This window comes from Mya arenaria, chromosome 17, assembly GCF_026914265.1.
Source record: "Mya arenaria isolate MELC-2E11 chromosome 17, ASM2691426v1".
Taxonomy (NCBI): Eukaryota; Metazoa; Mollusca; class Bivalvia; order Myida; family Myidae; genus Mya; species Mya arenaria.
The window spans coordinates 25497575-25523345 of record NC_069138.1 but is presented as its reverse complement, the minus strand read 5'-3'; the positions used below and the strand labels follow the sequence as shown (position 1 = coordinate 25523345).

At 35.3% G+C, this 25771-nt stretch overlaps 2 protein-coding genes across 7 annotated transcripts in view; one reads left to right on the top strand and one right to left on the bottom strand.

The window, feature by feature from the left end:
- Nucleotides 1-25771, top strand: part of LOC128224159 (uncharacterized) — a 70403-nt gene that overhangs the window by 26340 nt on the left and 18292 nt on the right. For all 3 annotated transcript variants that reach the window (XM_052933879.1, XM_052933880.1, XM_052933878.1), the window contains exons 16-17: nt 153-296; nt 24699-24859. In XM_052933879.1, coding sequence (XP_052789839.1) covers nt 153-296; nt 24699-24859 — 305 coding nt within the window. The remainder of the gene's footprint in view (nt 1-152; nt 297-24698; nt 24860-25771) is intronic.
- LOC128224161 (E3 ubiquitin-protein ligase TRIM56-like) lies at nt 2778-14587 on the bottom strand. 4 transcript variants are annotated; one of them, XM_052933881.1, is made up of 2 exons: nt 14156-14587; nt 2778-6882 (listed from the first exon to the last, which is right to left on the bottom strand). In XM_052933881.1, exons 1-2 carry the CDS (start codon nt 14238-14240, stop codon nt 4616-4618), a joined length of 2352 nt encoding a protein of 783 aa, XP_052789841.1. In that variant the 5' UTR covers nt 14241-14587; the 3' UTR covers nt 2778-4615. The 4 variants fall into 4 exon arrangements, with proteins under 4 accessions (XP_052789841.1, XP_052789842.1, XP_052789843.1 ...); XM_052933882.1 differs by lacking the exon at nt 14156-14587 and adding an exon at nt 10981-12033; XM_052933883.1 differs by lacking the exon at nt 14156-14587 and adding an exon at nt 8512-8651.

Sequence of the window (25771 nt, the reverse complement as noted above, 5' to 3'; positions counted from 1 at the left end):
ATTTTAGGACCAGGTAACGACACTGCTGTTGATGGTTTCAAATGTTTCCAACACAGTTAAATTAAAGGAATGAGCTATGGGATAACTTAAAGGCAATAATGCTTGACAATAAGCGTAACTATGTTTTCATGGTAACTTTTTTCATGTTTCAGAATCAGGTGATGTCATTGATGTTGGTGGACACAAGTGACTCCAACGTTGACAAACACTTGAATGACATTCTTGTGTTTGAAGGGCTGGCTGTTAACAAACCTGATGATAAAAACACCGAGCTCTTGGACCAAGTGTTCACAGAGGTATGTGCACTGAAGTCTTATGCAGAAGTTATTTTCCCTAGTCACTTACTATCTCAGCATCGACAAACACTTGAACTATATACTCATGTTTGAAGGGCTCCCTGTTGACAAATCTAATGGAGAAGCAGGGATTATGGACCAGAATTAGTAGGGAGAATAGACATTTTTATTATGACCCCCTTCAAAGATATATTGCTTTGCACATGTTGGTCGGTCTGTCGGTCGATCCATCGGTACACCAAAGCTTGTCCGAGTGATAACTCAACAATTCCTGGACGTACAGATATCTTGATGTGAAGGTTGGGCCTGACCAGTAGATAATCCCTATTGTTTATAGGGTTCCATAATGTTTGACAAACATCTCTTGTTTATTTTACAATAATTGAGAAGAAAATTTTATTTTAACATACTCTATATCACTCTTGTTGACACAATGTTGAGAGAGTGTGATCTTGTGATGTTGGTGAAACCGGAAACTACAGAGAAAACACACTTGTCTGCCTTGGCAACCACCAACCCAAAACACATGCTCCAGTGCCACGATTCTTACCTAGGACTGCTTAACCATTGTGCTAACTGGACAAACCATCTTAATAATGGACATGTCTTATCCACGTGCGGACGACTAAAAATATTGCATGATCAAGAATGTCAGTTCAATATGAAAGTGGTGTTATAAATTAAAGAGAACGTTTGGCTTGGAAAATGAAATAAATAATGTTTGAACTGACAAATGCAATTTTTACTTAGGAAATAGGTATTCTAACTACACGGAAATATTGATTTTAAAAATAAATTCTAATCAGACTTTCTGCCACATACTCGTGCCTTCAAGGCAGGGATAGGGCTAAACATTGACGCTCATCTATTTGATATCAAACTTAGAAATAAAGATAGTTTTAGCTTGTCAGTTTTCCGAAGAGAAAGGTCAAGGTAATGTCATAGCCTTGGTACTGTTGTTGTCACCTAGCCTTGGTGCTGTTGTTGTCACCTAGCCTTGGTGCTGTTGTTGTCACATAGCCTTGGTGCTGTTGTTGTCACCTAGCCTTGGTGCTGTTGTTGTCACATAGCCTTGGTGCTGTTGTTGTCACATAGCCTTGGTGCTGTTGTTGTCACCTAGCCTTGGTGCTGTTGTTGTCACATAGCCTTGGTGCTGTTGTTGTCACCTAGCCTTGGTGCTGTTGTTGTCACATAGCTTTGGTGCTGTTGTTGTCTCATAGCCTTGGTGCTGTTGTTGTCACATAGCCTTGGTGCTGTTGTTGTCACATAGCCTTGGTGCTGTTGTTGTCACCTAGCCTTGGTGCTATTGTTGTCTCATAGCCTTGGTGCTATTGTTGTCTCATAGCCTTAGTGCTGTTGTTGTCACCTAGCCTTGGTGCTATTGTTGTCTCATAGCGTTGGTGCTGTTGTTGTCACATAGCCTTGGTGCTGTTGTTGTCACATAGCCTTGGTGCTGTTGTTGTCACATAGCCTTGGTGCTGTTGTTGTCACATAGTGTTGGTGCTGTTGTAGTCACATAGCCTTGGTGCTGTTGTTGTCACAAAGCCTTGGTGCTGTTGTTGTCACATAGTGTTAGTGCTGTTGTTGTCACATAGTGTTGGTGCTGTTGTTGTCAGCGTCATTGTTCTGAGCAAAAGCTGCCATACACGTAAACCAGTTCAAGATATTCAAATGGAACCTTTGATACACATGCAATGCAAGACTCAATGCTAGATGGTTTTAATAAATGTTGTGTTATGCTTCTTATTTGGCTGAACTAACAACAACAATAAAGTGGTGTAGGCGTTTGGTCTGTGATGGCATGTTTATAGGCAGTGTTCATCGGAATTTTGCAGAGTACAATTAGTATAGTATTGGGAATTTTTGTCTCAATGGTTCTGGCTTGTATATAAAGTGACATAACTTTGTTGCTTAAATTTGATTCACTTGAAAGCATGCTGTCTTGTAGCAATTATAAATTCAAAAACTTTTGCACTATGGTTTCCTTTTATGATTTCTGACGACTGATCAATACCAATATTATAATTAAATTAAATGCACATTGGTGTCAATTTAACCGCTAATAGGACAACTACATTGATGTCTTTGTGATCTCCTATATAGGTGTGAAGGTATATTTCTCATAGATTTGGAGTAAGCAATTGCCAATATAATTTGAAAAATGATCTGTCAATGTGATTGGCTGTTTGCCAGTTGAGAGTCCAAATCTGGACCAATATCTTTGTCTGTAACAAGATATGAGTAGCGTTTGTTTTGTCACCTGATATCTCATTGGACGATTGCCAATCATAGGTCGCTTGTTGGCTTTATTGTTAATATTTAAATATTTGTTTCCATTTGCAATTCTTTGTTTATACCTACCATAAATGGACAGTGTGTTCATTATATCCTAGCAATGTTTTTGTGTCACCATTGAAGATTTACCAACATAATGATCGTCTTTTGTGAATCCAAACAATTAACAAGAAAATAATCAACTACTCAATTTCAACTTTTATTAAGATAAAAACTAACAAGGGTTTATGAAAAATGTTATAATAGTACTGTTAAAACATGAACAGCTAAATGTATGAAGCAAACACCGTTTAATAGTAATACAGCTCATTTTTTTAGTTTCTATAAGAAAAGTAATTATTATGGGAATTAATTTCATGTACAATCTAGCAAAATATTGACTACAAGTAGTTCTAGTATGATATGGCTGGTTAAGCTGAGTTTGTAAAATCATTCTCAATTATTTCTATTATTGAAATAGTTGTATTATTAAGGGGAACAAAAAAGATAGTGTTTTCTCTAGTCATCTTTTTGCTAAATCCATAATTCTTGTAAAAACAACAACTTGTTAAATGGAACAAAATATCAAATATGTAAATGCTTACTGGTCAGAATGAGGGAAATTCTGAGCTAAAACAATTTTGATAAAATTTACAGTGCATACTGAAACAAAACTTGAGATGAAAAATGATAAAAATATGAAGTTACCACAGATCTCTTCAAAATAGTTCTCTTTTGGGATGATAAAAACAGAGCAAATATAATTTTAGTAAAATTTCCAGTGCTGCAGCTGACTAATGCAAAAAAAATCAATAGGCACTTTTTTCCACTAATCCAACCACCCTAATTTTTTATCGCACCCTTTTGCTTTCTTTGCCGAAGTGTGGATTTTTTTCCTGTAAATTCCTAAAAAATGTGCATTTTTTGAGTGAACATGTTAAGATTTGACCATTTTTTTAATTTTTTACAATAATGATATACCCTGATAAAGGTCAGTATGGTTTATAATCCGGGTTCTCAAAAAAAAAGAAAAAAAAGTATGCCTACGTTGTAACCAACTCTATTTCATTTTGAGATGTTAGTGGAATCAAAGATTTTTTTTAATTTGGTCTTACTCAGGAGATAAAAAATGAAAACAATGATGTTGACACACAGATCTCTTGTGATGATTGAAATGACTGGCATCTACCTTACATTATGTTTAGAGGTTGAAAAAGATGAAGCCCACCAATAAATAATATAGCAAATTCTAACTAGCATGAGTGTGATGGAAAAGTTAGCTTATAGAACAACTCTAAAGTCTGTTTTCTGGGAAGAAACCAGTACTATGTCCTATTTGAGGGGCCATAAGAAAATTCCCACCATTGGGGATGGAGCCTACGGCCTCTTGGTGAGAGGCTTATATCATAACACTAGACCATTCTTACCTCTAAATACTAATTGACTAATCCTTAACAAGAATTGCTACAAGTCAATAAATTGTATATTACAAAACTAATGATGCTGTAGAAAAATAAAGTCATCAACAAGCTTTTTATAGCAAACAACATGATGAATTAAACAATATCATAAATAATAAATGCCTTTTATAATACCCATATGACACAGTTTTGAAATATCATGATGAACTCAGTTTTACTGCCACTACTTCAAGTTTTATTGGATTTCTTCTTGAAACACTGTAATTTTCGATATGAATATTGAATGTATATTAGTTAAGTAAATACGCCTCCGACGGGAGATCATACTTCATCATTTTATGACACATTATCAACAGAACGCTTGTTTATTCACTTATTCATGGAGCTAAACTACATTTATGAAAATATCTGTCAATATCTCAGTTTGTTTTTTACCGCTCTGCCACAAATTGTTCACAATTTCAAGTACTTTTTGTTCATAACATGTGGTTTTAAAAATATTTTTAGAGCAGTCTTTGCTGTTACTCTTTGGACTATTTCAAACATTTTCATTATATTTTCTTTTGAAAAATTGTATATTTTTATGTAATGTTAAAAACAAGTTTACTCATCTGCCATCACTCTTTAAAGCTTCAAGTATTCGTAAAACTTGATGCTACCTTCAGCGGTTGAAACCATAAGTAGTTTATCAGCGGTGATGGTTATGTATTTTATTATATCCTCGGTGAAGAGGGATTTCTTCAGGTCCCCTTTCATAGAAATCACATCAATTTTTCCCATGCGCTTATCAGCAACTATAACATTCCCCTTGGTGTCCGTGCACACTAAATCAGGACCATCGTAGATTTCTGGTTCATGGTCATTGTTTCCATATTCAAACAGCAGTTCTCCAGAACTGTCAAACCCTGTAACATTGTGGTTACCTGGATCGGCTACAAAGAAGTTGCCCACTTTGTCCACAACAATACAGTGGGGCTTTTCTAGGATGTACATGCCAAGATCTTGGTAATCCTCATTTGTGATTCGGCGTTTCAACATCCCACGTTGGTCATAGATGCTGATGTTGCCACCAGCTTTTGAAGTTATTTTGCCCGAGTTTGTCACATGAGAGTAGCGGTTCGAGGCCACGATCAAGTTCCCGGTGTTGTCTGCAGTTACAAAATTGAGTCCATAGTTTTCAATCTGCATGCTGCAAAGCATTTTTCCAGAACCATCATTTTTCATGATTCTCACTTTGTATCGGTTATCTCCCCTTGCAATGGTGAGTGCAACTTTTCCATCACAGGCAACGGTGTGAATGTTCCAGCCTGCCTGCACGGGAATCTGCCCTCGAATAATTCCACGCTTTTCCAACAGATACACCATCTGATAATTACTCGCAGCGGCCCCAATAATAATGTCCCCAAATTCATTCACACCGATTCCTTTTAGGCACTCTTTTTGAATTGTCAGTGGAAGATTTATTTCCCTTCTGGGATTTTCCAAAGTGAAGACATTGTCAGCTATGTATTCAGTCTCTTCAACTTCATCACTGAACTTTACTCCCCGGAATGTTTCACTGTTGTTACTCATTGTGAGCATTTTTACGTCGCTCTCAGTGGTTGATCCAAGAATGCTTGACTCGCTCTCAATTGTACTACTTCTCTTCAGAAGAACATGACCGTTAGTTTCCACTTCATTGTTTTCATGTGGTTCGCTCTCATGTCCAGAATCGACATTGACCTGATCAGTGACTACATCAACAATGTCATTGTCAATCTTGGTAATATCAGGGTCCTTCAGTTCACCGAACATGTTACAAACTGTAGGGATTGCTACATTGGGCTCTGTCAGGGTGACATTTGGAGGACTCAACTGATCTGTAAGAAGAGGTTCCTCACATAGTTCTCTTACACGCTTTCCAACTTTCTTTCTCATTAACACTTTCTCCTCACATGATCCGTACGTCATTAGTTTCTCGGTAAAGTCATTGACACCATCAATGGCTGCCAAATGCATCTGAAGCTCTTTCCTGCGTTCATGAATGTCGTCAAGGTTTTGCGTATGTCTGCGGTCGATTTCCTCCAGTAGTACATTCTCGTACTGCATTATCAGTTCGTACAGATACTTGGTTCTGTTCTTTACGCTCTTGTGTAGTTCCTTCTGCTGCTCAATGGTTTTCGTCTCAGCTTTTTGCAAATCTATCATGGCCTCTTGTAGTTGTGTAGCATCATTCTGGAGTTCTTCAAGTGGTTGTTTGATCTTGTTTTGAAAGTTCTCAGCCACTGCCACCATTTCTGCGCACCTATGATCCTCATGGTACGAGAGATGGCAGTCACCGCACACTGCTATATCACAGTCCACACAAAATAAAGCTCCAATATCAAGAGGGTCGTAATACGAGCAACAGCGTGGAATTACATGCCCAGATTTTGCTGATTCCTCGTACTCAGATCGTATACCAAACTCCTCCATTGTTTCAAGGTTATGGTCCATTGTGTCAGCCTGCTCAAGGTGCACATCAGTACACTCATTACACAGAAACTCCTCACAGTTTAAACAATAATTCTTAGCGTCTATGAAATTCCCGCCATTTTTACAAATAGTACAGATCGTGTCCTTCTGTTGGGTGTTTGTTGAGGGGCTTCCAAGCCGTTGAGCGAGAATGTTATCTGGCAATGCATTGATGCTGTGATCATCAACGGCCGTCTCTGTACCGCAGACAGGGCACCAGTAAGATTCGTTCCCATCGTTAGCTCCTCCACGCTGGGTGGCGTAACCCTGGATACACGCCTGACAGAAAGAGTGGAAGCAGGTGAGGTACTTGGGCTGCCGGAACTCCTCCTCGCAGAGTTTACAACAGAGGAAATCACGTGGAATCACCTCACACTCACTCTGCACGTCCATCATCGCTGAAACGAGAAAATGTTGATTATTGTGAAGTTTAATTTTGAATATAATTACGAAAAAAAAATATATATATTTTGTAATAACTACTGTAAACTGTCTTTATCCAGCACAATACTTTTAAAACTTTATCAAACACAATAAATTTGACAGTTTATTCTTAAATTCCAGCAAGTTTATCTACTTTTATATATTTAACTCCATAACAGGAACATAACAAATTTTGAAGGTTCTATTTGGAAACACTTTTCAATAGTAAACAGTAGATACAACAATGGAAGAAAAGTCATTATCCAAATATTGACAGGACTATAATGCCTTCTATATTTCCGATAGTCTTGATAATTGAAGGGATGATTTCTCAATTATCGGAGAAGGCAATGGACAATCCCTGTTGAATCTTCACACTGAGGAAATATTGGGTAGATAATGTTGGGAATTATGTGTTGCAGGGTTGACCTAGTGTTGCTTAACATTGATAATCTTAGCTGACCGAATTGTTAAAAGAACTAGCTTAATATTATACTACGATTACTAAGTTTGTAAATTTCACATAGTCAGTTTAACCTGTATTTTCCCTTTAATATTGATTTCCTTGGTGGACGAAATGTTTTAAATAGCAAGCTTAATATACAACTATTACTTTTAAAGTTTAGAAATTAGCTGTTGTTAATTTGACATATAGTCACTTAAAAATTAATTGCCTTTGCTGACCAAAGGTTCTAAATATACAAAGTTTGGAAATAACGCATTTTAAGTGCATTCCATTGATTTCTCAGCTGACCAAAATGATTGAAAGTCTGCTAGCTCAATAAACAATGATTTCTAAGTTTGAAAATAAAAGGTGGTTGTAAGTTCCGACCTTTAATAGTCATTTCAACATTGATCTCCTAAGGTAATCAAAGGGCTGTAAGCTGCGCATATTGCCATGCCCTTTTAAAAGAACTGATAAAATTCATGGCAAATGTTTAGAAGGCAGTATTTCTCAAATCTTCCAAAACATTTAATTCAGTTAATCAGCAGTCAGCCGTTCTTGATTTTTAATCGGGTGAAGCGGTAGATATAAAACAGTGACTGGTCCAGTTAGTGGGAATTTTACACAGTATAATGTAGACCACTAAAAAGATTGTTAGTACGTACTTATACCAAATAAATGGTCATTGAAAAGTTGCTAATATAGCTATGCAATTCATTGACCAGTAACTTGTAAATGTATAAGCATTGCTTTACCAAATGGATTGACACTTCGGATACAAGTTTGCAAGTTTTATTGGCAAATTGGCATCTTTGGCCATTTTGCAAATGATACAAACAATTATATGGTAGATGATTTGAACAAGTTGCAATAACTGCTGGCATGACTGGTCAATTGTTTGACAGTTGCTAATATTGTTGACTGTTAGAAAGAACTTACGACAATGTACTGCTGATTACAAAGAGCTTTCAACATAATTTACAGTAGGAAACAGCTTCTATCTCTATGCAAAAAGCTTTGGACAGATTATAGATCTTTAAATAGTTTGAAAAAAAAAGCCTTTTGAAAGCCTTAATGCGTTGTAAGTTATTAAAATATAGGAGAATTTATCTCCTTCAGTTACAAGAAAATCAAATGTAAGAGCTTTTAAAGCACTGACCTTTCAAACAGCTACATACATTCCGATTTTAATCAACACACTTTAAATATCCACAAGTTTTAGCATTTTAAATTTCATGTGAAGAGTACATTACTTTAAAGCTTTAAGTGCGTATCATATCGGAAATTTTAATAAAGATATATAAGATGAATAAACAGGCTTAAGTGGTGTATGCTCTGTGACAGCGATTGGCAAGAATTCCGCTAGGTAGTATTGAGCGCTGGATGAAAGTTTAGAAATCAAATATTTGTGAACAGCCTTAATCTATAGATAATGCAATACCGATGTAATGACCTGCGGGTATTGAATGATTTAGCACGGTTTTATTGATGCAGCCCAGTGGTGGGTGGCGATTATTGAAAAGTGAAGGATTGCGATAATTGCATTCAGCCGATTGGATTGCAAATGGGATTGAATATGTTTGCAGCTGATTAGTTTTCAAAAAGAACTGCAGGAATGAACAGATTCCAAAAGATTCCATTTAAGGAAGAAGGTGATAGGACCTTTTTAGTTTCACAGTTTCATTATGAAAATAAATTGCAAGCCAATTTGACCCATCACTCACTTCTATTATCTTGCCAATGATATTAAAAAAAAAAAAATATCTTTATGTTTGATCAATCTTTTTTGCAAAAAGTTAAATTTTAACTGGGGATAACCTATCTATTCAGTTGTTTTATATGCAAGCTGGAAGGTTTACTTTCTTAGTCCGTCAAATCTTGTGCAACCTTTTATAGGGGATAATCTATCTATTCAGTTGTTTTGTATGCATGTTTGAAGGTATGTAAAAATGAAATAACATGTCTCATTGTTTACAAAATTCAAGGTGGACTGACTTTGCAAGCGGTTCTAAAATCAAATTTAAATGCTATCTTGCCATGCTTTGTGCCTTATAGGGGTTAGACCTTTGGTGTGTTTGCATTCTGAATGGGTATTTAAACTGATTGATCTATTCATCATTGCTTTGCAAACAAAGTTTATTCTCAACTTGTTGGAATGCTAACAAAATAGGTTGGAACACTGCCATGAGAAGTGGAGTGTTCATAACTTGGACATACGATGTAAACAGAATTGTCATACATTTCTGTTCCAAATATGGTACTGTAATGTTGCAGATGATGTGCTGCCCATAACTCTGGTTAATTTTCTTCGAGAGTGATGCCCCTTTATGCATTTGAACATCTTTTAATTACCGTTTCTGTCTTTATAGGTGGTGTTTTTGTGTGTTCCAAGTAAGGCTAGTTTGGTAATGTTGCTAAAAGGAGCATGCCAAAATTAGTGGTAAAACTCTGGTTTAATAACTCTCGGAGCGATGCACATTTATACATTAAAACATCTCTTTCAATTACCGTTTCTGTCCTTGTAGGTGAAAGGGTGTTTTTGTTTGTTCCAACTATGACTAATTTCTTAAAGCTGGCCAAAATAAGTGATGGAACTCTGGTTTAATTATTGCTAGAATGATGCACCTTGAAATATACATAAGTGCATCACTTTCAGTTATTGAAAATTGTCTAGTTTAATTGGCCGCCACAAATTTTGGGTTTTGGCAATGGTTATTTTTCATGTTTTTTTTAGAATTATGTTTGTTGTAAAACAAAAGTTTCTTGTTTAGAAAATCAAGAAATGAATCTGCAATGTATACATCCAAGAAAGATCACTCCTTGGAAAGGTTAAAATTTCAACAGTTCAGTTGCTTGTCTCCTTGAAATCTAAGCTTTGACGGTTGATATTATTATGATTGGTGTGACCAGATTTTAATCTGGTGACTTTAAGTAGTGCCGATCAATAGCAGTCTAGCCTACAGGTACCTCGATAACTAACTGCAGCTGTAGTTAGGCTTCAACAATGTCAGTTATATGCTCTGCTAAGTTTTTTTATGTAAGATATGATTCAATCTTATTGTGAATGTGTCTATATAGACATATTCATATTATATGTACATATTCGTATTATATGTAAAAGTTATTGTTGATTTCAAGCCATAAAACATTAACTTTCGAACGGAAATATGCAAATCTGTGATCTGATCTTTTGTAAGCAATCTTTTATCAATGGTTTGCAGATATTGACGCAAAAATTTGACCTTTCCAAGACGAAAAATAAAAAAAGTTGTAAAAACGGTATATCTGTGAGAGTGCAGCTTTAAGCCATTGAATAAAAAGTAGTTGGGTGCAGACAACTTGTCAATTTACTTGTTTAGAAAAGCAAAAATGATTAATAACATCATTTTTATTATTTAGTGTTTTTGCAAATCATGGTCTTTATCCGAGCAAGCACGCATGCAAGAGAATCACACACTTTATAGTAACATTAATGATCAAAGGTTGATTAAGAGGAAAAATTCTGAATAATTTTAAATCAGCCTCAGTCCCACGATCACATGGCAGAGACATGAGCATAAACACTAAATGTTCCCAATGATTACCTAATTGGAGAGAGATGTAACTTTTTAACAAATTAATCACCTACCTTCACTTTCAGCACTTTCCTTCATAAGTCTTGATGGTTTAAGCAACTCTTGGATCATGAAGTTGAATTTGTGCTTGTTTATCTGCTTAGCCTTGTTGGTTTTAAGCTATGTACTACTGCCCCTTTTTGACTATGAGGTTTGGTTTAAGATGTATATATTCAGAATGGTAATTGTCATGTAAATGTTTCAGTGATTAGTCTGTGATATAACTATCTGTCATTGCAACATATTTGAAATATAAACTGCTGTTAAATGTTTCTATCAGCTTTTGCAATCTGTGCCTCTTTTATATTTGTATGGTATTCAGTTCTTGTACATATTTGATTTTAGACTGAAATTGCTCTTGAATATTGTTTGTAACTTAAATTGTCTATAGACTTGCAGCTTTATTATTTATCACATGTGGATAGTGAAAGGTCTATTTTATTATCGTTTTGTTCCAGTCAATATAATTAATTTCCTCTTCGCTTCCTTATCTAACATTAAAATCTGAAACAGTTCCACATCACCAGCCTATGGTGCCGTTAGATCACGACCCAGTGACGCCTGTGATTGTCACCATGCTCCTGGATATGTTTCTGGATATTACGGGACTAACATCAATCAGCGTCTCTAACATCGGCTGTCAGACCTCTGGAGCGGAAAGCCTTTTAATGATAGATTATTGATGTGTCCAGCTCGTAAAATTTCTTGTCACATTGAACTGTATTGAATGTTCTGTATAAAATGTTCATCCAGTCTTTGTATGGCACTGCTGATCTTTTAGAGTTACATTTTGTATTTAATTTGGTAATGCATAAATTATGATCACACTAGGGCTGAGTTGTTATCTGTTAACTGAGAACACTTTTCATAACTTTTCTTCTCACGAAATCCATATGTGTATACATTTAACAATTCAGCAGAAAATGGCTGCAGTGGAGCTTGCCGCCGTACCTGGCTTGAATTTGCAGTCTTTCCTCTTTATTAAATCAATTTTATTTCCATAGGTGAGAAACACAGCGATAATTCCTTTTGAATTTGATTTTAATTGATTTCATTTCTTTCTATCAGCATTGTAAAATTTCTAAGCTGTCTTTGAATGAAATTTATTGAATCAATGGAATTTCCAGACTGGATTTAACTTGTGCAGGCTTTGTAATCCTTTTATTAAGATAATCCAATTATTATTATTACAACCTTCTTACATGATTTTATAGTTGTTACTTTTTGTTAAGCCTTTGAAATCCTTTAATATTATGTAAGCTTTGTCCTTAAACGTTGACTAAAGTTGCAATTTAATCCAGATTGTCGGATAATCTGATGTTTGATCTCAATATAATGTACATTCACTTAACTGTTCCCTGTATTCAATTATCAAGGAGACTAACATGTATCTATTTCTATGGCTGGTTTATTATGGAATCAAAAGTAAATATAAGTAAATGCCAATTCATTTTCGTAATGTAAGACACTTTGTGCAAGTTATGGTCTGAAAAGTTCCAATACATGTCAGGCTAATTAAGTTTTAATTCAGTAATTGTGTCAGTGCCTTTTCATTTCCAATTTTCTGCAAGCCATCAAGGTCAATATTAAGAATATCAAATTACTTTTCAAGGAGACTTTTTATATGGAAATTCAGACGTTAGTTTTGACTTTTATTTTGTCATGTCATGTTAAAGAGACATAAAAGTAAAGTGCTGCATATATAATCAAGGGAAGTAACTCTATATCTTGGTGGTTGAAGGGTTTATCATGGTTCTGCTTATCTCCCTTCTTTTTATTAAATGCATTATAATCTGGAAATGATAGAACAGAACCGAGCAGATCAGAACATCAATATTTGCTTGTTTTAACTTGAACATGTTATTTACATTAATAATGGCCATCTCTGCATGTGTTAACTTCACCCTGAATCAGCTTGACAACGAAAAGAGAAGGGGAGTTTTTGAGAAGTTAAAGCACACTTGAATGTCCACAGGATTCAAACGTCCATAGATTACTAAGAAACGGCAGTTCACCTCTAGAAAGTAAGGTATTGACAAGATATTTACAAAAACTAAAACTATGTTTACGTATTTCCATATTGCAATATATACACTCCATATATATATTAACATTTTCACTGACATAGTAATACTACCATAGGGTTGAATGTAAGCAGTTTTATAGATAACCTTCACCCTGCCTGTTTTATTGCCATGGTTGAGACTGCCATGTTCTAAAGTTCAGGATAGAGAGCTAATTTAACTCTAGGCTATTGTACAGTTGTAAAGGTTGATTTTCTCTCTCTCGGATATTTGCATCAAATTCACTAGGAAGTACCTTGAAATGAATATAAATGCCTTTGAAAACCATTTCAAAAAGGGATCTTTGCCCCTTTTCTGTTCTTGAAGCATAAATCCCTCATACTGAAATGGACCCTGGCCAAGGCTATTTTTTATTAATTGAAAATCTCCACAAAACCGGAATCCTCGGAATACCGGACTTTTTTCAGAGTCCCGGTTTTTCCCATCTATTTTCAATGTAAAAAGATCCCTACAAAACCGGAACCCCGGAATTCCGGATACCGGACAAAAAAATCGAGAAAACATGTTAGTTGTCAACGTAATTTTACCTCACAAAACCGGACGTATATTTGTTCAAACATGTCAAAATGATTTTGTGTATTAGGAATTCGCGTGTCACTTTGTTTTGACAGCCGGTGCGTTGTTAAATATTGCACCTGTGATGTTGTGTTAACTCGATAATCGATAATGATGATTGCGCTGTGGATTGACTGTCGCGCGATAATCAAACTTGTGAAAAGAAAATTAATTAAACCATTAATTTGTTTGTTGCCGAAAATAAGTGTTATTAAGTTATCATTTTGGAGGGTTGTTTTATCTAAAGTTTCAAGTTTCCTTTATTTCTAAAGACTTCTATGATTGAATTAAATTAGAGTGGTGCGTTAATTAAACTATCAAACATACTTAACAAGCATTAAATTTGTTTTAATTACGTTAAATTATGTGTTTTTATTTAATTCCAGTTTTCAACTTCCCTTTGAAGGTTCACTCAGTTTAAATTTTGAGTAAACTTACTCCGTACATCAAATCCTCACTAAACCGGAATCCTCACTAAACCGGATATTTGCCCAGTCCGGACCTTGTCCGGTTTAATGAGTTTCCACTGTATTACAAAAAGGTTACACACCTTTTCGGATCTTCTTTTCCAGTTTCCAATCCCCGATCTTCAGTCCCGAGTTTCCTGTGGCCCATGCCTGGTCACGGGATGACATACTGGGGAGTTTGGAGAGGTTTCTTATTTATTTGTGCACTAAATTCCTCACACATTCATTGACTTCCCAAGAGTCGGGAGAGGTTTTTAAGGTTCTAGTTGTGAACTGAGTGTTTCTTAGGTCCTGTGTGCAATTAAAATCACCCAAATTCATTGGCTTCTGTGGAGTTTTGAGAGATTTCTTTAGCTTGTAGTTCAAATACACGCCCTTAACACTAAAATCCTTCAAAGTTAATTCTAATTGCCTTGAATCTAGCACATCTTTACTTGAAATCTGTGTCTTGTATTCCTTTGAATGTTTTGATAGAATTGCACTTGAGTGAGGTTTGGAACAGGACTTTGACACCACCTTCCCAAGAAAAGGAGGAACAGAAGTTGTAAAGACTGCATTCACTATGTAGGCTTCTGTAACAGTTCAATTTTCACCTTTCCAAAACACAGTTCCATGCTGTTCTTCACCATGCAATCCTCTGTACAACATCTGCAAAAACAAATCACACAGGTTCTTAACCTTTTCATCCCTTTTTAGCTTCGAAGAAAAAGCATTGAGGTGTTGTGATGGCTGTAATGTGTCTGTGTCATTATCGTCACAGTGCCAAAAACCTGGACCATCACACAAAAAAAGGTTTCAAAATATTTGAATGAAACTTGGTGCACATGTATAGCAAGGCCCATAACTCTAGCTTTAATAATTGTTGAGTTATTCCCCTTGCTCTACTATTTTAATATAACAGACAAGCCTCGGTGTTCATTTCTAGCTTTCTTGTAAGTAATAATGATACACATTTTATAAAAAAATCTAATGTATTCATCTTAGTTTCAGTAATAGGTATGCATGGTCCAACGCAATGATGGTCACAGATCTAATCCTAATGCATCCAAATATTCCCATGATGTATCCAATCTCATACAAATTCAAAGAACAATGATAAACCAGACCTGAAAAATAATATGCTTTTATGAAATTTAAGTTTGAAATATGTTTAATCCCTGTGGCATTCTTTAAGTGTTTTCTTTACTTAGATGTTTGATTTAATTTTTGCTTGATATTGATTTTAATTATGTTACAGTACTGACTATTTATTATTATTCATTGCTTGTAATACTAGTCCTTTGATAACGCCATGTACAGTCATTTACTTCATATCTTTTAATTATTAAGATGTCATGATAAAATGTAAATTTCATGTGTATGATTTACTGACAAAGCTAAATCCCATGAAACTATCCCATTCATGATCACTAATGTCATGAGTCAGTGTGAGGATCGAAATTGCATAATTTTTAATGTATGTTAAAAAATCAATCTTTTGTTAAATGATGTGTCAATAATTGTTCCACATGCTATTTGTCACATAAACAGCAGTTTTCACCATAAACGTTTCAGACTGAGCACTAACACAATAATATAAAGATTTGCTCTCTGAGTCTGCATACGGACCAAGGAAAAAGACAACTTGCACAAGGTCCAGTTATATGGCACCATTATTATTATTACCAGTTGTAGCACTGGGGTTAGGGCCCTCCCTTCTCACCGTGGTGGCTTGGGTTTATTCCCACTCAGGGTGTATGCGAGTTTGGTTTGTGGTCACCAAGCCAGACAGATAGGTTCCATGGGGTTTCCCCCCACAATAAAAAGACCACAGTCTTCCGTAACAATGTGCCAACATTGTACAATGTGCCAACAAAAGAAATTTATGTAATGGTTAAATAGTTTCACAATTTCACAATTGTTGTAAAATAAGAAAGATTAACTAAACTGATAAATGACCACTAGAAGGGTTTATCACAAACAAGGCTGGTACTGAACATTTCCAAAAGAAATATTCCACTAAATCTGTGTGTTAGATTGAATTAACCCCTGGGAGACCATAATCATTTCTCTGAGTCCCATGTTTAAGCCAAGATCTTTCTGAACAAGGCAAGTCAACACATTGTCTATCATGTAACCAAGAGACATATAAGTCTTGGTAAACTGCCGGCTTCTGGCCACTTGAAAAACCTGTCATATTGAGATAAAAACTTGACCATTTATTATACGCTGACATTTTATATTGTCAGCATATCAGAAGACCCATTGTTGCTTTCCTCTGAGGTGGTTCCTATACAAGTTCAAACCTCGTATATAATGTGGTGTCTTTCTCTGGTCTTTTAGCTTGTCTGTTTTTTAAAGAAATTAAAAAATGGAGATAATTAATGCCATAGCCATGGTGCCATTGAAGGCTGCATTGTTGTTAAAAGACCTGCCATAACTAAATAAATGTTCAGGTATTAAAATGTAAATTGGTTCACATGTTGCAGGAGACTGTATGCACATGTATGGCAAGGAACATAACTCTGGCTTTAATGATTAATGAGTTATGCCCCTTGCTTAATTGGAAAAGAACTCAAACAGGAACAGACAGGTGTTGGCGTTTTCATAATGGACCCTGGAGCAATGATTATGAACAGTCTCATGACCTGACTCAGAAAAGCACTTTTATTAAGCTGCAAAGAATCATCTTTATGCCTTTGGTTTTACATAGATAAGTGTGAATAATCGTACATTTTCAAGTGGTTATAAAATTCAGCAAATTTCATCATGCAAGCTTAAATAATTATAATGAGACGAAGATTTGCAGTTTTGTCTCTTGAGTCCAAACTCAGACTTGAAATTGTTCTGTAATCATGGCCCCTGGCCTGTAGTGTCTATTGTATATCGTCAAGAAAATATATCAAAATCCATCTGTGAAGGATTGCTAAAAATAGCTGTGTTTTGACTCCATATTTTTATGTGAAAAACTATCCTAGCCTTTGCATTGGCTACGATGTAACTATTGAAAAATATGGTTTATAATTCTGTGTTAATATTTTACTAGTATTTGACCATTTATTGATGCTTAAAAATGCAAAAACTTACCCTATATTTTATTAAAAATATTTAAGGTCCATTATAAGCAGACGTAACATCATTATGCCTTTTCATCACTTGCTGTTATAAATATCCATTTTCAAGAAATTGATATTTAATCTTTATTGAATTAGCTGTTGTGTTATAAATGATTTCCTTGTAAAATGTTAGTTTAAACATTTTAATTCCTTATAATAACCATCTTTAGATAAGTCAAATATGTAATGACCAATTTTGAATTGGTCAGCAAATATGATCATAGCCTTCAATACATTCTTAAAAGTTGTTATCCAATGTGAGTAAATGTTTTCACCAGTTTTATTGTGCCAATTTCACAAGAAACAAGAAAATATTGATAGATTGTGGCTGTGCCTTCAATACCCTGCTACTGTCAAAGAACATTGAGGCCAATGCAACTCTGTACTTAGTTGCTTGGCTCTAAGATTTGAGTACATCTAGTATGGCCTAAAGAAAATACCGTAAATGTATTAGACGCATGGGGCGCGTGTGAGAACTTTGTCCAGAGCATAAAATATACCCTCGAAATGACCCCCCTCCACACTGTGGACATATACAGTAATCCTCGGTTTTGTGCAACCTGACCCTACCTGGTGGAACACTGCTGCCATAAACATAGAGAAATTTTAGATCTCATTATAATTAGACTTTTGAATGAGCAAGCTTGAATTCTGACATTTGTGTTTGGCCTAAACTATTTCAACAAGCCTGTTTATATAAAATCCAAAATTTAAGCAAGCCTGGAAAACAGAATTTTATATGTGCATTGCTTGCGTGCAGAATCTTATATTTTGACCTCTGAACATAATCTAGACACCATCATTAATGAAGACATTATTATGTCTACCATTTATACAAAAAAGACATAAAATTCACAATGGCGTTGTGTAATGTAAAGCAAGGCCCATCACTCTGGTTATAATACTTTTGAGTTGTGGCCCTTTAACAATAGACAAATATGTCTGCTTGCAGTGTTCTTATTTAAGGTTGTCTTGTTGAATGCATTATTCAGTTTATAATTTGCAAGGAAGATGTGTACATTTTACAAAATTTAGCAGAAGTTGTGTTTGTAGTTAACATTTAGTTTAAAAGGTCCTGACTTTGATATTGTACTTCAATTATCAAGAGTAAACATGGCTTTTCTTCCAAGTTCCCTACCTAACAATGGGATGAGCTTTAGTTAATGGCTGTAATTATATTCAAGTGTTTGTAGTTCAAACTTTTTTAACATCTTTTATATCGTTGAATATTTACTTACAGTGGTTTGAAAGTCAACATTTTATACATTTTATTTTGGGAATTTGTTTACTAAGTATTCTTTAAATAAACAATAATTATCTGCCCTTTGAAATGTATTTAAAACGAACAAACTGCTGATGGAAATGAATTTTTTTCATATAATAAATGTTAACTAAGAAAATCACTCACCATGTCTCTATGTTAAAGCCTATCTCACAGCTTTTAAGAAATATTTAAATGTTTTCTTTGATAGTATGCTCTGAGTATTGGTGAGAAACAAAATTTTAATTTTAACGTCCAAAGAATAATTCAAAAGTATAAATTTAGACACACATGCAATTATTGTCTAATTAAAATAATTACTAAAGGTTTGTTTCTCACAATACAAAAGAGGAATCCAAAAACAGAAACCTCCTTCAATAACAATGCGACTTTTGCCTGTAAAGATGTGAGGGCTCAGATAGTGTGTTATTAACAACTGTCAGGCAATTGTCTACAAATAGCGGCAAATAGTGCCGAAGCACTGGATATGTGACTATACTACAGTGAAAAATCAGTCATGATATAGGCAGGGATGTTCTTCGTGTCTTGGGGATATTTTCAGTGCATTGTTGAATGAAAGGCATGGTGTGTTGTCTTTTACTGAACAACATGAGAATTGAAACATCAAACTTGTTAAAAGTCAATATTGTTTATCACTTTTCCTGAGCCATGTATGTCATTGTTTAGCGCTCTTTATCAGCTTGAATTGCATTTGCTATACATCTTGAATATAACCAAAAAAAGCACCTGTCAAATTACCAGTTAGCTGAAGAGTGAGACTTCTACTGAATGTGCTGTTAATTGAAATATCATTATTTACATAATTATGGGATATGTCATGTGTTATCATATTATACACTAAATCAGTTCAGGAAATTTGTTAGTATGTGGAGCCTTTGGCTTTTTACAATCTCCTGGATGAGTGCATTATATAATGACGAGTGTCAGATTCTTTTTATCACATGATTTGTTTCTGTAATAAAAAGAGAAGACCTACCTGTTTAACCTGTGCTAATGATGAGCTGAATACCCAAAATCAATGTCTTTTCTTGCACTACATGCATTGCAGAGATGTAGAACTCAAACTATTTTAAATCTTAATATATATCTGACAATTTTAATTCCATTAATACTAAGATGATATCCAGTAAATATCAAAACAAAAACTCCCATTTTTTTTATACAAAATTTGCCTTATTTTGGGGACTTTTGTCATTTCCTCTTGAAATACAGAAAGTGATGAACGTTCAAAGAATCCAGAGGAAATATCATGTTTTACTGTTATTGAAATGGATAATGAACTACTTTATTTAATTAAACCCTTATCATGAAACAGAACAAACTTAAACATTTTTATTGTTTATTATTAATATCTTGCTGGAATTTTACCAATTAAGCAATTATTGTTCCCAATTGAATTGTTTGTGAGAGTGCTATTGTTATCACATGCGTAATACAAAAAATATTTGATGGTTATAATAAACCGGAAACAAGGAAAAACATCTGATTATATACATATCTCAATTTCTTTGGAAAATTTCTATAATGTGGTCAAAATGTTGTACAAAATTTCAAAGGATGCTCCTATTAGTCTATACAGTCGAACTCGGTTGGCTTTTGAACTCACTTTGCTTGAGTTTGTTCTGTTACATTTGTTACCTAGAAATGAGCAAAGGATGAGAGCATTACAAAGAACTTGGTGTGAAGGGAGTGCATTCAGTGTGTATATACCACGTGATAAATTACGTCATATATGCTAAATTGGAAGGCAACATTTTGCTTAAAATGAAGACTTAAATCAAAGACAACTCTCCTTTAACTTCACCATTATAAATAAAACAAAGGGCAGTCAATGCCGCTTAAAGAGCCCCGCCTTCGTTTTATTACCAAAGTTTGATTAGGTGATTTGTTTCATCAAACACTTAGACAAACCATTTTCCAAAATAATGTTTTGACAGTGCTCCGTCAGACAGCCGTATTGTGAAAAGGTTTGTTGAAGTGTTTTAAGAAATTAAATTCTCAAGGAAACTCTGGTATAAGACTGAAGGCAGGGCTCAGTAAGCGTAGTAGACAGCGCTATTGTTTTATTTAATAATGGTGGAGAAATAGTGAAGATACTTTATCATGTGGTATACACACACTGGCATTGGCCACTGAATTTATCTGTGAATTTGTATATTAGCTTTAATAATTACGTCTATCTTTTCTGTAAAGTATATTTTTCTTAAAGTTAATTTGGAGCAAAGTTTTCTACTGATTAAGATTGTCCTAACAAAGGAGTTTTAATGTCAAATAGTCATTACATTTGATATCTCACAGAGGCACAAAAGAAATATTTGTGTAGTATCTGTCTAATCATCAGAAATCAATTAATTGTTTTTGGCTGATGATTTTTATGTGTATCACTTTACTAAGTACAGCAGATAGCTTTAGTTTCGTGAGGTTTTATTTTTCGTGGTATCTGTCTAATCGTCAGAAATTAATTAATTGTTTTTGGCTGATGATTTTTATGTGTATCACTCTACTAAGTACAGCAGATAGCTTTAGTTTGTGAGGTTTTATTTTTCGTGTTTTTTTTTTAGCTTCAGTCAACAAGTTGAGAGAATAAAATTTGATACACCATTATATTACAATGGAAAAGAACAGTGGATTTAATCATTTGATTTTGAGACATGATCAACTTATGAAAAAGTGTGAAAATGAATCCCTCGTTAAAATGAAACAATCTACAGTACATAACATCATTGATTTATTGGGTTTGATTATATTGTATTATTGCTATGAAAGATTGCTTGATTTTGGAATGGCTTCTCGCTTCATTTCGTTCTCCTTTGTAATTAGAACCTATTCGTCATAACTGTCCTCAGTTGGATATTTTTGTCTAGAATGAATGGCAAAAGGCCCAAGGTTGTCATAATTTCAAGATCTGTTACATCATCTATCAAGGTGTTAAACACAATTCTTGGTATATAGTCAAACCTGGCTACACTGAAGTCATTGGGACCTTGGGAAATAATACTTCGAGATAACGACTCAACATTCTATATAAAACATGTCTTACCAAACCTTACACTTTTGAAAAAAAGATTGACATAACCAGATCATCAAGATAACAGAGTTTGACATAGGAAGTTTCGCCTTTTCTGAATTCTTTTTCTGCATCTACAAAAATCTTAGGCAAGAGTTATCTAGTGGCAAAGATGTCTGCCTCTCACGCAAGAGGTTGTGGGTTCAATTCCCACCAGGGGGTTCTTTCTCATAGCCTCTCAAAATGGGATCCATAAGTACTTGGTTTCTATAAGGTTTCACCTTCGTCACTGAACAGCTCTGTCACTGGTCCTGTTTTGTTTTTTTACTTTTGACTCTTTATCCAACCCCGTATAACTTTGTGTTGAAGTCTGTTTTCAGGTGCCCAACAAAAAATTTCGGGTGCCCAACAAAAAACATATTTGTTTATTCAGATTTGGCAGAGATGTGTTATGCTTACCTGGACAGTAACTGCAAACCTGTAACATTTTTATGCCCCCGAAGGTGGGCATATTAAAATCGCACCGTCCGTCCGTCCATCTGTGTGTCCGGCTCAATAACTCGTGTCCAGGCTGTAACTTTCCCTTGTATGGACAGATTTTAAAATAAATTGCCACATGTGTTCCACATACCAAGACGACGTGTCGCGTGCAAGACCCGTGTCCCTACCTCGAAGGTCAAGGTCACACTTAGTGTTTATTCACAATAGAGTGCTGCATATAAGGACATAGAGTAGAGGTTGTCGTGTCTGGGCTGTAACTTTCCCTTGTATGGACAGATTTTAAAATAACTTGCCACATGTGTTCCACATACCAAGACGACGTGTCGCGTGCAAGACCCGTTTCCTTTCCTCTAAGGTCAAGGTCACACTTAGTGTTTATTCACAACGGACTGCTGCATATAAGGATATCAAGTATAGGTTGTCGTGTCCGGGCTGTAACTTTCTCTTGTGTGGACAGATTTTAAAATAACTTGCCACATGTGTTCCACATACCAAGACTACGTGTCGCATGGAAGACTCGTGTCCCTACCTCTAAGGTCAAGGTCACACTTAGGTGTTTATTCACAATGGACTGCTGCATATAAGGATATCGAGTATAGGTTGTCGTGTCTGGGCTGTAACTTTCTCTTGTGTGGACAGATTATAAAATAACTTGCCACATGTGTTCCACATACCAAGACGACGTGTCGCCTGCAAGACCCGTGTCCCTACCTCTAAGGTCAAGCTCACACTTAGGTGTTTATTCACAATGAAATGTTGGGTATATGGACATAGAGTATAGGTTGTCATGTCCAGGCTGTAACTTTCTCTTGTATGGACAGATTTCAAAATTATTGCCACATGTGTTTGACATACCAAGACGACGTGTCGAATGCAAGACCCGTGTCCTTACCTCTAAGGTTAAGGTCATACTTAGGTGTTTATTCACAATGCTGCATATAAGGACATAGAGTATAGGTTGTCTTGTCCGGGCTGTAACTTTCCCTTGTATGGACAGATTTTAAAATAACTTGCCACATGTGTTCCACATACCAAGACGACGTGTCGCGTGCAAGACCCATGTCCCTACCTCTAAGGTGAAAGATACACTTAGTGTTTATTCACAATGGAATGCTGAATATAAGGTCATAAGAGTGTAGGTTGTCAAATATGGGTGGTATATTTTTTATGTTCAGAGGCAATTTAAAATAACTTTAAAGGCAAGATCAACTTTTCATGTACTGACCATGTCCATAGGTCAATGTCACATTCGGGGGCATTCGTCACATACTAAGACAGCTCTTGTTTAACATCTTCAACAAAACTAGTTTTTAGCTCGACTATTCGAAGAATAGGTGGGCTATACTACTCGCGTCGGCGTCTGGTTAAAGTTTTAGGGCAAGTTTGGATTTTCACTTATAAGTCCAATACCCTACATTCAATTGACTTAATTCTTCATGCAGTTGTTCAGGGCCATCACATGATGAGGTTAGATAACTCCATATTATTCTTTACACAGATTATGGCCCCTGATTGACTATGGAACTTAGGTTAAGTTTTAGGGCAAGTTGGAATATTTATTAATAACTTCTATATCCTTTGTTCAATTGACTTAATACTTCACACAGTTGTTCAGGACCATCACACAATGAGGTTACATAACTCCATATTATCCTTAATACAAGTTATGGCCCCTGATTGACTTAGGTTAAAGTTTTAGGGCAAGTTGGGATTTTCACTTAAAACTCCAATACCATTCATTCAATTGACTTAATACTTCACACAGATGTTCAGAGCCATCACATAATGAGGTTAGATAACTCCACATTATCTTTTATACAAATTATGGCCCCTGATTGACTATGGAACTTAGGTTAAAGTTTTAGGGCAGGTTTGGTTATTGTTTAATAACTTCTATACCCTTCACACAATTGTTCAGGACCATCACCCAATGAGGTTACATAACTCCATATCCTTAATACAAGTTATGGCCCCTGATTAACTTAGGTTTAAGTTTTAGGCAAGTAAAAGTTAAGGGCAAGTTGGGATTTCAATAAGAAAACTTCAATACCGTTCATAATATGCACTTAATAAAATTCAAAATTATTTACAACCATCTTACAACAAGAAACATAACTCCGTTTTAAGCCTAAATACAAATTATGGCCATTGATTTTTTTTCAATTTTTTTTTTTTTCAATTTCCTTTGAAAGGCATATTTGTATATTCTTAACCACATTTTCATAATGGGAAATCAAGTTATTTGAATGACTTGCATCATTGTTTGGGCGGGTTGGTGAGAGGGCAGCATCAACGTCACCTTATGTATCGAATAATTTTAGTTAGGTTTGACATAAAGAGACCAAACTTGGTATTATTACATCGTTATTGTATTCTAAGTCAAAGCGCCGTAGTCAAGCGCGCTGTCTTACGATGGCTCTTGTTGGTATTGTTATATCCTTGAAGACATTTGAGGTAGTACCTTTGTGAAAAAAACTTCTACCTTGGCCATAACTGAAAAGCTGTTCAAGATATTGGCAAACATGTTGCCAGAGACAAAATACATGCGTCAAGCATGCTACATACTTTAATTATTGTTTAGTTACTCCCCTTGTTTAACTTGAAAAGCAACAATACAACAGACTGTTATTGGCATTTGCTCCAATCTTGTTATGTTTGGTTTTGCGGACATGAGGATTGGTGAAAAATTCTGAAATTATTCTGTAATTCTTTTAACATGGTATTAATTTATGTATTTCCAGGCACCAGACTACAAGTATGTGTTTGGCCGGAACTACTATGACACACCGAGGTTGCCGGAGGTGGCAAACCACGAGGTTAAACTTGTTAGGCAGACACAGCAGTTTGGGAATATGTCAAAATCCACACCTGTTGAAAGGGAACCCCCATTTTGCATCAGAGGGTATATAACAGACCATTATGCTTATATACTGAAAAGGAAAATAATATGATGAATAATAAAGTCTTGAATGCTTTTCACAGAAAATTCACAAATTGTATGTAGCGTCTGTGATAACATTGTTGCACTTACAAGTTCTGAGCTATAAAAATAAATAAAAAATTAGCAAATGGATTTAACTGCAGAGTTCTTACCAATGAAAAGAGCATTGGAGTTCAGAGACAGTTAATCTGAGAGATTAATTTCAAAGCATCGAGAGCAGTAATTAGGTACAGTCTCAAGGTTGAGTTCAGACTCCAGACTCGGTCTTCATTTCATTGTTACTTTCCTTCTTGAAAAGGATTGATGATGAACTTTGCTAAATTATATTACTATTTGAACGTTTTACCATCATATAAAGATATATTTAACAACAAATCATGCTCTATTCAGCAGTGGAGCACCCAAAAGAAAAGCAACCAAATCACAGTCTTCTCAAAAAAGTGTCTTGAATGCCAATTTAAGCTGCATTAAACACAGTGGTATTGGCTACATATTTTGAGCATATTTTTCTTAATGAGTGAATTAAAAACTAAAAAAGTGCATTTTTTTTCTGAGTGAAGCGCATTTATTCTAAACTTGAAGCCTATTTATTTTCGACTAAAAGCGCATTAATGCGCTTATGCGCATTTTTCCTGCGTTTAAAGCAAATTTTTTTCTGTGTTAAAGCACATTTAATCTGCATTAAACGTGGATTTTTATGCCCCCCAAAGGTGGGCATATTAAAATCACAACGTCCGTCCGTCCGTGCGTGCGTCCGGCTCAATAACTCATGTCCAGGCTGTAACTTTCCCTTGTATGGACAAATTTTAAAATAACTTGCCACATGTGTTCGGCATACCAAGACAACGTGTCGCGTGCAAGACCCGTGTCCCT

What these genes read in the sequence shown, in the direction of transcription:
- LOC128224161 (XM_052933881.1), bottom strand. Translation starts at nt 14,240, where the DNA reads ATGTCATCCCGTGACCAGGCATGGGCCACAGGAAACTCGGGACTGAAG. An exon ending in GGAAAAGAAGATCCGAAAAG is followed by an intron (nt 6,883 to 14,155) that starts GTGTGTAACCTT and finishes TTCTCGTTTCAG; the next exon opens with CGATGATGGACGTGCAGAGT.